Source organism: Vombatus ursinus, unplaced genomic scaffold, assembly GCF_900497805.2.
Source record: "Vombatus ursinus unplaced genomic scaffold, bare-nosed wombat genome assembly UNPS02014831.1, whole genome shotgun sequence".
NCBI lineage: Eukaryota > Metazoa > Chordata > Mammalia > Diprotodontia > Vombatidae > Vombatus > Vombatus ursinus.
In genome coordinates this window covers 658,633-672,238 of record NW_020954609.1, presented here as the reverse complement: position 1 = coordinate 672,238, position 13,606 = coordinate 658,633, and the positions used below count along the sequence as shown (strand labels likewise).

General features: G+C 48.1%; 1 protein-coding gene across 4 annotated transcripts; it reads right to left on the bottom strand.

Moving 5' to 3' along the window:
• Nucleotides 1-555: 555 nt before the first annotated feature.
• TAZ (tafazzin) lies at nt 556-11,623 on the bottom strand. 4 transcript variants are annotated; one of them, XM_027838955.1, is made up of 12 exons: nt 11,513-11,623; nt 10,974-11,146; nt 10,291-10,446; nt 9,651-9,779; nt 5,948-5,993; nt 5,610-5,695; nt 5,130-5,210; nt 4,857-4,898; nt 4,575-4,637; nt 4,310-4,362; nt 2,583-2,660; nt 556-2,112 (listed from the first exon to the last, which is right to left on the bottom strand). In XM_027838955.1, the coding sequence occupies exons 3-12, from the start codon at nt 10,397-10,399 to the stop codon at nt 2,011-2,013; spliced, it is 789 nt and encodes a 262-aa protein (XP_027694756.1). In that variant the 5' UTR covers nt 10,400-10,446; nt 10,974-11,146; nt 11,513-11,623; the 3' UTR covers nt 556-2,010. The 4 variants fall into 4 exon arrangements, with proteins under 4 accessions (XP_027694756.1, XP_027694755.1, XP_027694758.1 ...); XM_027838954.1 differs by having other exon boundaries at nt 11,074-11,146; XM_027838957.1 differs by lacking the exon at nt 10,291-10,446.
• Between the last annotated feature and the right edge of the window lie 1,983 nt (nt 11,624-13,606).

Here is a 13,606-nt window from a genome sequence, read left to right as displayed (position 1 = left end):
TTTTGCTTTTTTTTCCCCCTCTTTCTTGTGATTCCTCCTATTGGTTCTAATTCTTCCTTACAATATCACTAATGTGAAAATATATTTAATAGGAATGCATATGTATAGCATATATCAGATTGCATGCTATATTGGGGAGGGAGCGGGAGAGGAAGGGGGAGAAAAATTTAAAACTCAAAAGCTTATGGAAGTGATTGTTGATAAATCAAAATAAATTAATAAAAATAAAAAATAAATATTCTTCCCTTTAACAGGCAGGGCAGGTGAAGGTGCAATTAGACAAGGAAATGACAAAATAGCTTACTTTCGACAGAATTTTAGTTACAAAACACTTGCTGTGACCTCAGGCAGCAACTCCCTGGGCCTCAGCTCTCCCCTATATAAAGGAATGGGACTCATTGATCTGAAGGGCCCAGACCACTCTGACACTGTGAGGTTATGATTTGAAGCTCTGCAGAAGACTCCAAGCCCACTCCCACCACCTCCACCCCACAGCCCCCCAACTTCATCTCTCTTACCACATTCCCAGAACATAAAGAGACTGGAGTGGCAGAAGTAGGTAGAATCATGGCACAGACATAGACTTTATTGTTAAAAATCTATTAAAAAATCACACAAGCATAAAAGAGAAGACAGTGGGGAGAGAGAGATAGGCTATCACAGCCTTGGGGTGGGCAGGTAGAGGAGTAATGTTTCCTCCTCTGGACCAGACAACAACTCCTTGAGATGAAAAGGAATGTGACTCTGCTCCCAGTCCCCATTATATGCAAGTTTGGCTCCTGCTCTCCCTAGACGCCAGTGGGACTGAGGCCCTGAGACAGTCTCCCTGCCCTTAGCTTGCTTTGCCTCGACCAAACCTTGGCCACAGGGGAAAGAGGGAAGAGTGAAAGTTTTCTGGGAGTAACTAGAACCAGTCTGCCTCTCCCTTATATGTGAGAATATATACTTTAATATTTCAAGATTATTCCATGATTTTATGTATGCGCAAAGGTATTCCCACCAACACAGATCACAATCCCAGTAGACAATCATTATGACTGTTAAGGATCCTCACAAATCTAACCTCTAAGTCTTTCTTAGGTCCTGTGACCTCTTGATTACCTATCCCAGTACTCCCCAGTCTTCACTATTTGCCAGCAGAGCAAAATGCAAAGCAGACTCTCAGATAAAAAGTGGAAAGGTAACAATTTTCCCAGCCTCATCTCATCCAGACTACAGGAACTCCAAAGAAGGTTCCATTAGCACATAAGAGTGTTCCAGTTAAAATGGGAGCTTTGAGCAGGCTTCTCAAGGGAATACGGAGGCAACCATAATATATCCTCATGGGCAGCTAAATGCTGCCCAATAGAGCCAAAAGCAAAGCAGACATTTCTGAGCCCAGGGACATCCTGACCGTGACACTCTCTCTGCTCCCTGCGTGAACGCCCCCCCCCCCCACACCCCCATCACAGTGAGCCTCATAACTGTCCCATTCCTTCCAGGCCACCATTTCATTGATTTGCACCAGAGACCACAGAAAAAGTTTTGGCATACGGTAAGAGGGACTGCTGCTCTATCTAGAAAAACAGAAGGAAGGGAACTCCCACTGGGGAGCCCAGAAAAGGATGATCCAGAGTGAAACCTATGGTCTAAAAAGCATAAAACCAAACCCTTTACCGACACTTGCTAGTTGACTTTCCTCTCCCACCCCCAATATACACTCCCCCATGCACTGGCCAGGGTGAGATACTGGTGTCTGGAAGGGAAGCAGCCCATTCCTGGCTCCCCATGCACACAGTTCAACTCTTTATCCAAGGTGCCAGATGCCCTGAGCTGCCACCAGGAGAGTGGGACTGGGGAGAACTAGGGGGTGCTCTCAGATCTTGAGGCAGGAACATGGAACCTTCTCCAGAAGAGCATCGAAGGAAGACAAGCAGCAGGCCATCCTGGCAGGATGGCATGGAGTGGGAGAGCCTTTAGCAGGGCAGGAGCTTCCTCAGTAATCAGCTCAGGGCCATGGGAGCCCCCAGGCTACCTCAGAGGTTGGAAGTGGTTGTGGAGTAATTCTGCCTGTGCCTTCAGGCTCTGAAACTCATCCTGGATAAAGTCTGTCAGGGCTTTGCGCATCTCCACCTGAGAGAAGAGACAGAGATGTGGAGCTTACCCAATGTTATTTTTCTTATCCATTGTTATTTTCTAGGGGAAGATGGGAGGTGGTAAAAACCATGCTGAGGAGTGGGAAGAGGAAGAGTGAGAAGGGAAGGGACAAGGCAACATGCAAAGCTTTTCACAAATATGATCTGGTTTGGTTGGGTAGGTATGCGTTTGTGTGCACATGATTCTAGGGTGTCATGCCACTAATGGTCAGGGTCTGGATGTCTTGACCCTGACTGGGGAAGGGGGCATGGAGACCCAGACAGCTGGTCTGGTAGGAGAGCCCCACCTCCTCTCCCCTGGAGCTCACAGCCAGATCCCACACAAGACTAAAAGTATTTCTTTGCTTCTCTCACTCCAGACCCTTGTCCTTCTCAAGGAATAGCCCAGGGGTCCCCTGGAGGATGTCCAACTCTCTCAAACCCAACTGCACTCTCCAGCTAACTCACTGCTGACTTATTCTCAGCTCGGAGACGTTCAAGAACAGGCAGGGCGCTGAATGGCTTCCCAATGAGCACGGTGATTTTCTGGGAGGTAGAGGGAGAGGATGTCAGAGGGGTGTGAAAAGAGCCAACCAACCACTTCAAATCCTGATCCAGAGGGACCCACCTCCCCACTCAACTTGGGGCTGAAGAAATGGAGATAGTGAGGCAGGGAATCTCCAAAGGCTTAGAAGCTAAGGCTGAGGAAAGGCTAGTATGAGCCTGGGAATCAAGAGGTAGGGTTCTAATTCCGGTTTTGTCACTAACTCTGTGTGTGACTTTTGGTATGCCCCCTTCCCCAAACTGGGCCTCAGTTTATTCATCTGTAAAATGAGGGGGTGAGACTAGGCCTCTTTCTAGCTCTAACATTCTACGTTATAAGTGTCCTAACATCCCCAATCCTTGTCCCTTATGGCCCACCTCCCCTACCCACCAGTGTCCAACATTAGCCTTAAGGGCCCATGTGTCCCAACACTGCCACTACCAGGAAGTCCTTAGATGTGGACATCCTAAGTCACTCATGCTGGAGCCTAAGTTCCTCTATCTGTAACCCTTCATGCTCCTAGTGCCTGGAGAGGCAGCACAATGTTGTGAATAGAGTACTGGACTTGAAGTCAGGAAGACAGCAGGTGAAATCCTGCCCTACAATCTGGGCGCCACCAGACAGAAAGATCTCAGAGGGTCCATGAACTTGGGTGGGGAAAAAAATGACATCTTTCTTTTCACTAATCTTTGCTTTTCTTTGTAATCTTACGCATTTTATTTTGTGTATTTAAACACATTATGAGGAGTCTATAAGCTCTACTATATAATAATTATTATTATAGTAGCTAACATTTATATAGTGCTTACTATGTGCCAGCTACAGTGCTAAACACTTTATAATTATTATCTCATTTAATCCTCACAACAACACCAGAAGGTAGGTGCAATCATTATCTCCATTTTACGGATGAGGAAACTGAGGCAGACAGCAGTGAAGTGGCTTGCTCAGAATCACACAGCTAGCAAGCATTTCAGGGTGGATTTGAACTCAAGTCTTCTTGACTCCAGGCCCAGAACTCTGTGCGCTGTGGTGCCCCCTAATTGGCCAAAAGAGTCCATTATGTAAAAAAAGGTTAAGAACCCTGACTGGTGTGAATTTTTCTCCCCACTCTCCCTATCCCCTGTGCTGAGAACAACTCCATTCAGCTCCTGAGGGCTCCCTTCCCAGTTCTCTGTCCACTTAGAAGGCCAACTTTTTGTGTAAATCTTGAAACACCACCTGAAAAGCAGCTATTCTGGAGAGGAAGCACAGCTTGGTGGACAGAGTAGCCTTAGAGTCAGGAAGAGCTTAGCAACATAGTAGGTGTGTGACCCTGGACAAGTCACCTCACCTCAGTGCCTTCAACACTTTAAGTTACAGAGAGGTTGCTGTACTGGTGGAGGGAGTTTCCACACCAGGAATTCCCTAAAGGTCCAGACCAAAGTGAGGATGGGGGAGGAAGAATCATTATCATAAGAAATCTAGTCTAACCTCATTTGATGGAGCAGAAAACAGCCACAGAAGGGGCTTCTTAAGACACCACTGGCAACTCCTTCCTGCCCCCTTTCCCTCCATACAAAGGAGTCAGGAATGGAATTGCCCTGTGGTGGCCAAGCCTGGGGGAGGCAGGGGGAGAAAGAGAACCAGAGATTGGTTGGCTCCCACTCACCTGTCCAAATCTGGGGAAATAGGGTGGAGCGTTGGGAAGCACATCACTCATTCCTACACAACAGGCGTGAAGGCCAATGGAAAACAAGGCAGATGGTCAAACAGGAGGGAAGGGAGGGATCCTAGACACCTCCACTCCCATTCTCTCCCAGTTCTTGGACTCTAGTAAACCAAGGAATAGCCTTATTCTTCCTGTCTCCCACTGCCTTCTGAACACCACAAATGCCAGGAAACTCACCACCAGGCTCCCTCCCCAGAAAGCTCACCAATGTGCCAGAGTGGAAGGATGATGGGGTTGAGGTGACACTCAGCAATCAGGCGCCCTATTCCTGCCAGGAAAGAATGGAGCAGGTGAGGTAGAGGTCATACCCCCAATAAGCCTAACAGAAGGAGCCCACCTTTAAGTCACTCCTAATGCCCACTGAACTGGAAAGGTCTGGGGAAGTTAGAAGGGAGAAATGTGGGGCCAGAGGAAATGGCTGAGGTTTGCTCCCCTGAGGTTGGCAAGGATCATCCTCCTCAGTAGTCTGGGTCACCCCCCAACTTACCCCACTTAAAACGAAGAAATTCCTGGCTCATGTTCACTTTTCCTGAAGAAAGAAAAGGAGGTGAGCAGCTGAAGGAGGCCTCCCCTCACACGAGACCCAATGAGGCCTGCCAGAGGCACTAGGGGGAGAGGAGTGGGGCATGATGGTATAGGACAGGGACTTCAATTCTTTCCCCCTACCCCAAGGGGAACCTGCCAACCCTTCCTCCTGCTGGCTGCTCCATAACCATTATTAGCTTCCTTTCCCACCTCCCCTCCCCCCACCCCCACCAACCTTCAGGGAAGATGTGGACCCAGTCCCCATTGTTGAGTTTCTCCAGGATAAAGTCCATCCCTTTCTGGTAGACGCCATCCCCTAGCAGAAAAAAGCCATCCCTGTCCCCAGCCCCTTACCATCAGGTTATAGTTAGGGTAAGGGAAGGAGAAGGGATGTCACAGGGAGAAGAGACCCTAGCCTTGCTCTTGGCAACACACAGTCTGGAAGAGGTGGGACTTCTTAGTGAGTGCCTGCTCTCTGTTTAGGGTTAGGGGGTTGTCTGGGGAGCAGGGGGGGATGGGAGTACTGACCGACACTTCTTTCTTCTCCTTTAACCCAAGGGGAGGCTCAGGGAAAGTGGCCCCAGTTACAGAAGTATCTTCTCTATCCTGTACCCGAGGACCACACTTACCCTTGAGGGGGCATTGGCTTATTAGTTTGGGGGATGGGGGTGGGGGGATGTCAAGGTAGCTCCCAGGCTGCAGGGTGGGGGCTCACCTCGGCATACAGGGACACACTTTCCCAAGCTGAAGAAATGAGAATGCAGCTCCTTGGTGAAACAGATATCTGCAGCTGCTGGGGTCCTGTAGGGCAGCAGGGTGGGTGCTGCTTTTTGCACAAGCCTGAAGACTTCAACTTCCCACACTCTCCCCCCATACCCCCAACTCCAATAATGCTGCTGGCAGCAGGGAAATTCTGAGGGAGAGGTCATACCTCCATCTCCTACACCCCTAAGAAAAATAGACACCTTCAAAATATGCCTGGGATGGGAGATGGGAACTAAAACTCATCTCCAGTTTAGGGGGCCATTCCTTCTACTAGGAAGCCCCACTTACCACCTCATCAGCCTCAGGTTCCAGATGTGGCGGAGTTTCAGGATCCCTGGGGGAAGACAGAAGTTAGCTAGGGAAGGCACTCAGGCCTCCTTCACCCCTACCACTGTGTCCATGCGTGATATCCCTGAGGGCCACCAAGTTCTCCCAGCAGCTCTAGCCCTCCAAGACTCACCAGCTCAAAGTTATACTGGGCAAGAGATGGTCAGTCTGCTCCTCCAACTTGCCATATCCAAAATCCAACCCATCTTCCCTCCAAACCTGCTTTATTTTCTCCTAAACTTTCCATTTGTGTCAAAGGCACCCTTGTTCTCCCAATCACCCAACCTGGAAACTGCCTAGTCATCTCTGAGTCTCTTTATTTCCAGTCTTTAGATTCTACACCTCCAGGATAGCTCTTAGATTAGAATCCCCTCTTCTCACTCCATCTACTCCGGGAACCTCCTAATCTTCTTGAAGCTAGCTCCTGCCTCTCTAATCTATTTTGCACAAACAGGACTCTGATTACATGCCTCCACTGCTCAAAAACCCTCAATGGCTCGCCATGGTCTACCAGACAAGTCAAAGGACTCAGCCAGGTATTTAAGGTTCTCCACAATCTCTCACCTACTCTTGTAACTTCATCTCCTAGTCCTACCCTATAAACACCTTCAGCTCCAGCTAACTGGCCTTACAGATGTACCAGGCCCATTCCTGCTGTTGCCTTTGCTCACTTATATCCTGGTTCAGGATCCTTTCTTCCTATACTTATTTAAACCCTACTCATCCATTGAGCCTAAAGTTCCACCTCCTTCAAGAAGTCTTCTTTGATCACCTCCATCAATGACAATCTCTCTCTGGCTGAGAAGATGGTATCACTGAAAGAGACTGGGATTTCTGGACCAGGGCTTAATGTGCATAACTCTTGACCAGCGAGAACTTTACCACTGAGCTAATGGTAAAGTTTAGATTAGATTTCATGTCTTCTCAATCAAAATCTAGGGAATGCCCAGAAACTACCCTGAATAAGTTGTCCCTACCCAAGAATATCAAAGGAGGAGGAATTCATCCAAAGCACTCACTAGTACCAGGTGGAGGGGACCCCTGATAGGTATTCACTCTCCACCCCCAATATTTCCAAAGCCAGACACATTACCTCCCTCACTCTGGACAACCTTCATTTCATTCAACAAACATGCCCCAAATATCTACTCTGTGGAAGGCCCTGTGCTCAGCTATGCTGGGATGAGAGCAAGGCCCTGCCTTCTGGGAGCTTAGAGTCTAGTGGAGGAGAATAAAAAAGCATACACATAAGAACTGTACAAAGCAATCCAAAACTTCCCATATACACTTGCTAAGTCAGATACTACAGAGAATATAATACTCTCAGAATACTACAGGGGTATGATATAGGAAGAATAACAGTGGGAAGGCTTAGTAATTCAGAGGCAGTATCCAAGAAAGACGTTAATGAAATTCAGTCTCAGACACGAAAACACAGTGAGTATTTAACAAAATGAGATCTTAACACAAGGTAATAAATTCAACCTCAGAGACTTTGCAGGAAGTGATTCATCATGTTTTATGTAAAACTACATGAGATAAAGTGGGGAGGAGGGGTGGATTGGCATTCTATACCAATATGATATACTCATGAAAAGGAACCCATGAAGTGGAAGGAAGGAACACAGTGGAAAACATCTGAGTGAGAAGCAATGAAATCTCCTGATCAGATGATGTCTGTGCTCAGTTCTGGATGGTCAGTTGTGGCAGCCACATTTTAAGGAGGGTGACCAGGGATCATGCCATGTGAGGGTTATTTGAAGACACTTAGGGATGTTTAACCTGGAGAAAGACTTGGGTGGGGGGGGGCAGGGCGGGGATGATGGTTGTCTTCAGGCATGTGAAGTGCTGCCCTATGGAAAAGGAATCAGACTTATGAGCTTTGCTCCCAGGGAGCAGAACCAGGAGCAATGAGCATAAACTGCAGGGGGCATTTAAGTCTGGTGTAGGGAATAACTGTCAGTGTTGTCCACCAGTGGAATGGGCTGATTAGGAACAAAGTGAGTTCTTCCTCACTGGAGGCCAGATGTCCATTTGATAAGACATTTCATCAGAGAGATTCTTAGTCAAGATACGGGTTAGACTTGGTGGCTTCTGAAGTTCCTTGTACCTCTCAGAATCAGTGATTTATATCCAAATCTGGACCCACACTGAAGCCCCAGGTGCAAACTTCCTAATAGGTGCCTGCTCCCCAAGCAGAACAAGGTGCCTCTCAGTAAAGGTCTGGTCTGGGGATGGTGTTTTGAGAAGATTCCTGTTCAGCTGCCAGTTGGCCTAGATGGCCCCCAAGGGTCCTTCCAACTCTGTGGCATCCAATTCTGATTCCTCTCAAGGACTGGGGCACCTACTGTCTCTATCCTTTGTTAACATTCTGGTACCAAGAGAAGGCAGGGCTAGGCAACCTTCTTGTATCCAGCAACCAGCACAGAGCCTCACTGACTGATAGTGACCAAAGCAATCCAAATAAAATTTATTAGGTACCCACAAAGGACAAGGCACTGGAGACAAGCTTTATGATAATGATAACATAATGCTTGCTTATTTAGCCAGAAATTAGGGGAAGGAACCAGAACACTCTCTGGTTCATCCAATATTCTGGTTATAGAAGGCATTACCAAACAAAGATGACTCATTTCCATAGAATCAAAATATAACCAAGAGAATGCTGAAAAACCAGACTGAGTGGCCTCTTTCTCTGATGAATCCAGGACCAAGCTCGAGCAAGATTGTGGAGTCATCATCAATTGGGATGGGCAAGCCCTTAAGGTTCTTTGAGCCTTCTAATGGGGAGGGGGTAGGGTGGGGAATCTGGATAAACTAAGTTTCTTGGAATGCTCTGGCATTAACCTAAGAGACAGCAAGTACTTTTCCATACCAGTCATATTCCCAGGTGATTTCTGACTCTGTACAGATACCAACACCTATTCATTGAAGTTATGCCAATAGAATAATTCCTTTCATGTATATGGGGCCTTTTCCTTGCCCAAAGGCTCTCATGGCAGTTGTTATCTTAATAGTCCTGGGAGGGAGACTGGGCAGGCCTTAATATCCCTATGTGACATATCAGGTGAGCTAAAATTACTGGTCCAATCACACTCTGAGCTAGTGGTAAAGTTTAGATTAGATCCCATGTCTTCTCAATCAAATTCTAGGGAATGCCCAGAAACTACCCTGAATAAGTTGTCCCTATCCCAAAATATCAAAGGAGAAGGAATTCATCCAAAGCACTCACTAGTACCAGGCGGAGGGGACCCCTGATAGGTATTCACTCTCCACCCCCAATATTTCCAAAGCCAGACACATTACCTCCCTCACTCTGGACAACCTTCATTTCATTCAACAAACATGCCCCAAATATCTACTCTGTGGAAGGCCCTGTGCTCAGCTATGTTGGGATGAGAGCAAGGCCCTGCCTTCTGGGAGCTTAGAGTCAAGTGGAGGAGAATAAAAAAGCATACACATAAGAACTGTACAAAGCAATCCAAAGCAGACCATATGACTAGGACCACCACAGGTGAGTTCAGGTGGGGACCAAGGCCTAAGGCTCTTTATTTCCCCCAAAGGCTCCTGCCTAACTCCTAAATGACAGCATCCTTGGCTGTATGCACTGGAGAGCCATCCCTCTTTCTCTACCATTGGAGTCCGACCTTTCCAAAGTACATACCCCAGAGGTGTGGGTCATCCATGCAGGACTGGTGATTGGAGACAGTGATTAGTGGTGTGCCAGGATCTCGATTCTCGATCAGTTCGTACAGCACCTCCTTGTTGTACACGTTAAGGCGGTTCATGTACTCTATTTTGAGAGAGGACAAAGACCCCCAGAGGGCTGGCCAGCTGGTACCATATCGGAGCAGCCAGCCAGAATACTCCTGCTACCTTTCTCCCTCTCACTCTGTATGTATGTGTGTATGTATATATATGTATGTGTGTGTGTACACACACACAGCCAACCCCCAATGTTTTCTCTCTTCATTCAATCTACTGGTTCCTCCTTGAAACTGCATGTCTCCAGGGAAGTAGAGACTTTCCTCCCCAATTAATTGGCTCAAACCCCTAGGTAAGATGCTGCTGCTTTCTCTAGCCTTCTTTCAAGATCCAGCTCTCAGAGCAAACCATACTCAAGCCAGGACTAATCCAGGATGGATTATGTCAACTCTCACTCATGGATGCAGCCACCTGGGACAAACAAAAGCTTGCCAATTACAGAGTCCCCCCTCCAAGGTTTAGTTCATCCCTTTTTTCTACTTTATTCCCTAGGAAAGTCCTCCTGGCCCTGGCCCTAGCCTTAGTCCAAATACACTCACTGGTCCAGAAGCAGCTGTAGGTACCCACAAGACCCATGACCACACTGCTGGCCAGAGTCCAAGACAGAGGAGGTACGGAGGGGAAAGGCCATTTCACATGCAGGGGCATCTTCCCATGTCCAATGTAGAGTTGGTTTCAGCTGCCTAATCAAGGTTCTGTCATCAGAGAGTAAGGAAGAATGGAAAAGGAATTCTTGAGCTTGGCCTTGGACAAGTACTCAGTGGACCACCATGGAGTGGCTCTAACTGAACAGAGCCTAACTAGGGTGAGGTAACCAACCAGAATTCTGACCAAGGGCATTAAAATTTAGAGGGTGCTGACAACAGTAACATTTCTTTAATGGAGTCTTAGCACCTAGTCAGTAAGAATAATTAATGAAATGGGTAGTTTGTAGGTAAGAAATGATTATTTGCCTCTGCTTTCTGATCTGGGTTTTTGTCAGTATAGGGATTTAGATGAGCCTCCTGACTAGAATTCTTCCTCTTAAGAGAACTGCCCCAGGCACAGAGGCCAGGCACTAGGTCAAAGTATAAGCAACAGGTATCAAGAGGAAAAACTTGAACCCAGGTCTTGCTCACTTTAAGGCCAGCTCTCCCAATCTTCCAAATCTTGGGGCTGATCTCCCTCCAACCCCACCTCCCACCCTCCACGACCGGAATTTAAATCTCTTTGGCTCACACACCTGGTTTCCCCTTAGTGGAGGGCAAATTCCTAGAGGTCAGGGATTGTCATTTCAGTCTTTGTGTGGCTGTCCCACACGGGGCTCGGGATGGGCACTCTACCTGGCCAGTGGGCACCGGCTACTGGGGCGCTAGGGCTTCCTCTGCCATTTTCACCATGAACTTCACGGCTGCCCTGGCAAGGGAGTAAGTAAGAGGGAAAGCGTCGGTCCGGGTCCGGCTCCTCCTTTTTCCTGGACAATTGCCTATTTATTCACTTTTGTTTGTTCCCGCCCCTCCCCCAAACCCCTCCCCCCCTTCACTCCCACCCCCGGTCGGAGGCGCGGCTCGAACACGCGCCTCTGGTCCTGCCCTCCGTGGGCTCTCCAGCACGCCGCCACTCATCTAGGCTCAGACCCGGGGACAGAGGGGGAAACTGAGGCCCAGGAAACTATTACATAAGGCAGTAGCGCCCAAGGTCAAACCACAAAAAACAGGGTTGGGGAGGGCGGCAGCGGGAACCTGGCCGCCCGGCGGGGGCCCATTTCCGCAGGCCACTTACCGTCTCGGCTGGCCCGAGGTGCTCAGACGTCCCAAGCAGGGCCAGAAAGAGGCTGCCCCCGCAGCTGCCGTACTGCCAGCGCCTCAGCCCACCCTCGCTTGCGCTGCCGTAAAGCAGCGCGGGCCTCGCCACCGCCGCACATACGTGTCGTAAACGGAGGCCTTGCTCTAGTGGCAACTGGCTAGGCTTTGCCGCCCCGGCCCTGGGTCTTTCAGATGGGGGGGGAAGCAAGAGGAGGCAGGAGGAAGGGCGGTGCCCCGCCCCCGACGCCCCGGTCCCTCCCCCGCTAGCAAAACACCACCCTCTCCCTTCCCAGGGCCCCGCCCCTGACTCCGCCTCGTCGCACCTGTAGAAGGTGGGATTTGAACTAGGAGTTGAAAGAAGCCCTGGGACAGAAATGAGGAAAGAGAGCATTCCAGGCAGGGTGCATGGACAGCCAGAGAAGAGACCCAATATCTTGTACAAGGAACAGCAATGAAGCCAGTGACACTGAATCACAGAATACAGGGGGATAGGTGTGGGTAGGGTTAAGTGTAAGGGGTAAGACTAGAAGGGATGGGGCAATTTATCAAAGACTTTGAATGCCAAATAGAGGATTCTCTGATTCTCAAGACAATAGGGAGCCAATGGAGTTTTTAAGGGGGTATCAATATGTATGCTGAAGTCCTCTAGTATGGGCAGGAATTGGGAAGGAGAGAAAGATTGTGAGCCAGATACTGAATTCATCGAGGAAGGAAAGGGGGTATCCTGGAGGTCCATAGATCATGTTATTGTCGTTCTCAAATACAAAGGAATAGATATTCAAATAATTCAAGACTATTCTTCATCTGCTAGAAAAAATAGGAGGGAATGAAATGTGGTCCAAAGAACAATGGAGCTTAGGATGCAGCCCAGGGTGACCTGTCCTGTAAATCTGAGTGTAGCCATATAGAACAAAAGATGGACATTCAATAATAAGGAAGATTTGAAACATTTTCAGCATGAAATCCAGAAGTGAAGAAATTATTTGCCTCTGGAACACCCCGAACAACAGAAATGTGATAGGAGTAAATTAAATGCAGATAGCAACAGCGACAGGATGACAGCAGAGACACCAGTAAAAAGCTTCTTTCTAAATTTACACAAGGAGACAGGAGTGAAGATGAAAGTCTGGTGAAGGTAACAGTGAAGGGGAGGGGAACATTATGGACAGAATCTGGAGCCACTCTGTTTCTTCTGTGAGACTACCTTAGAACATGGGAGTGTACATAAAGGGGATGAGGGAGAACATGTGGATAGAGAGGAGTGAGTGATGAACCAGGGTCAAATCAAGGGCTAGCAATGAGGGGAAGGTGACCTCTATGCTCTGGAGAAGAGAAAAACCTAGGTGAGGAGGAGGGAAAGATTGAAAATAGGAGAAAAGGAAGGAGGCCTTACTTTGGAGGTGGGAGTGGGTTCCACTGATGAATGCAACTATGGGTAAAGGGAGATGACAACTTTATACTGTAGGAGGTTTTGGTGCCTGAAAGGGAGTTTTGGTGCCTGAACAGTCTATTTGTCCTGGGAGCAGGGTTGGAATTCCTGGGGGCAAAGTTCACTTACCTTGTCAGTGTGTTTTCCAGGGATGATAATGAGGTTGACACACAAATTGCCAGAGCTAGCTCAGTGTTTGTGAGGCTCTAAAGGAAAGTATGGGAAAGAATTGGTATTAGACTGACTATCAAGCTGAAGGTCTACAGAGCCATTGTGCTGACCTCATTGTTGTATGCCATGCCAGGAAACTGAATCGCTTCCATTTGAATTATCTTAGGAAGATTCTGAAGATCACCTGGCAGGATGAGGTACCAGACACTGAGGTCCTTTCTCGAACTAAACTGCCAAGCATTCAAACTCTGCTTCAGACAGTGCAGCTCCGATGGGCTGGCCACATTGTTCAAATGTCAAACATACACTTGCCAAAAAGACTATTTTATGGACAACTCACACAGGGCAAGTGCTCACATGGTGGTCAGAAGAAGCAACACAAGGACACTCTCAAGGTCTCTTTTAAGAACTTTGAAATTGATTATGTGACATGGGAGACACTGGCACAGGATCACCCACATGGCGTGCCCT

What these genes read in the sequence shown, in the direction of transcription:
- TAZ (XM_027838955.1), bottom strand. Translation starts at nt 10,399, where the DNA reads ATGCCCCTGCATGTGAAATGGCCTTTCCCCTCCGTACCTCCTCTGTCT. An exon ending in GGTCCACATCTTCCCTGAAG is followed by an intron (nt 4,899 to 5,129) that starts GTTGGTGGGGGT and finishes TTCTTTCTTCAG; the next exon opens with GAAAAGTGAACATGAGCCAG. An exon ending in GAGCTGAGAATAAGTCAGCA is followed by an intron (nt 2,113 to 2,582) that starts GTGAGTTAGCTG and finishes CTCTTCTCTCAG; the next exon opens with GTGGAGATGCGCAAAGCCCT.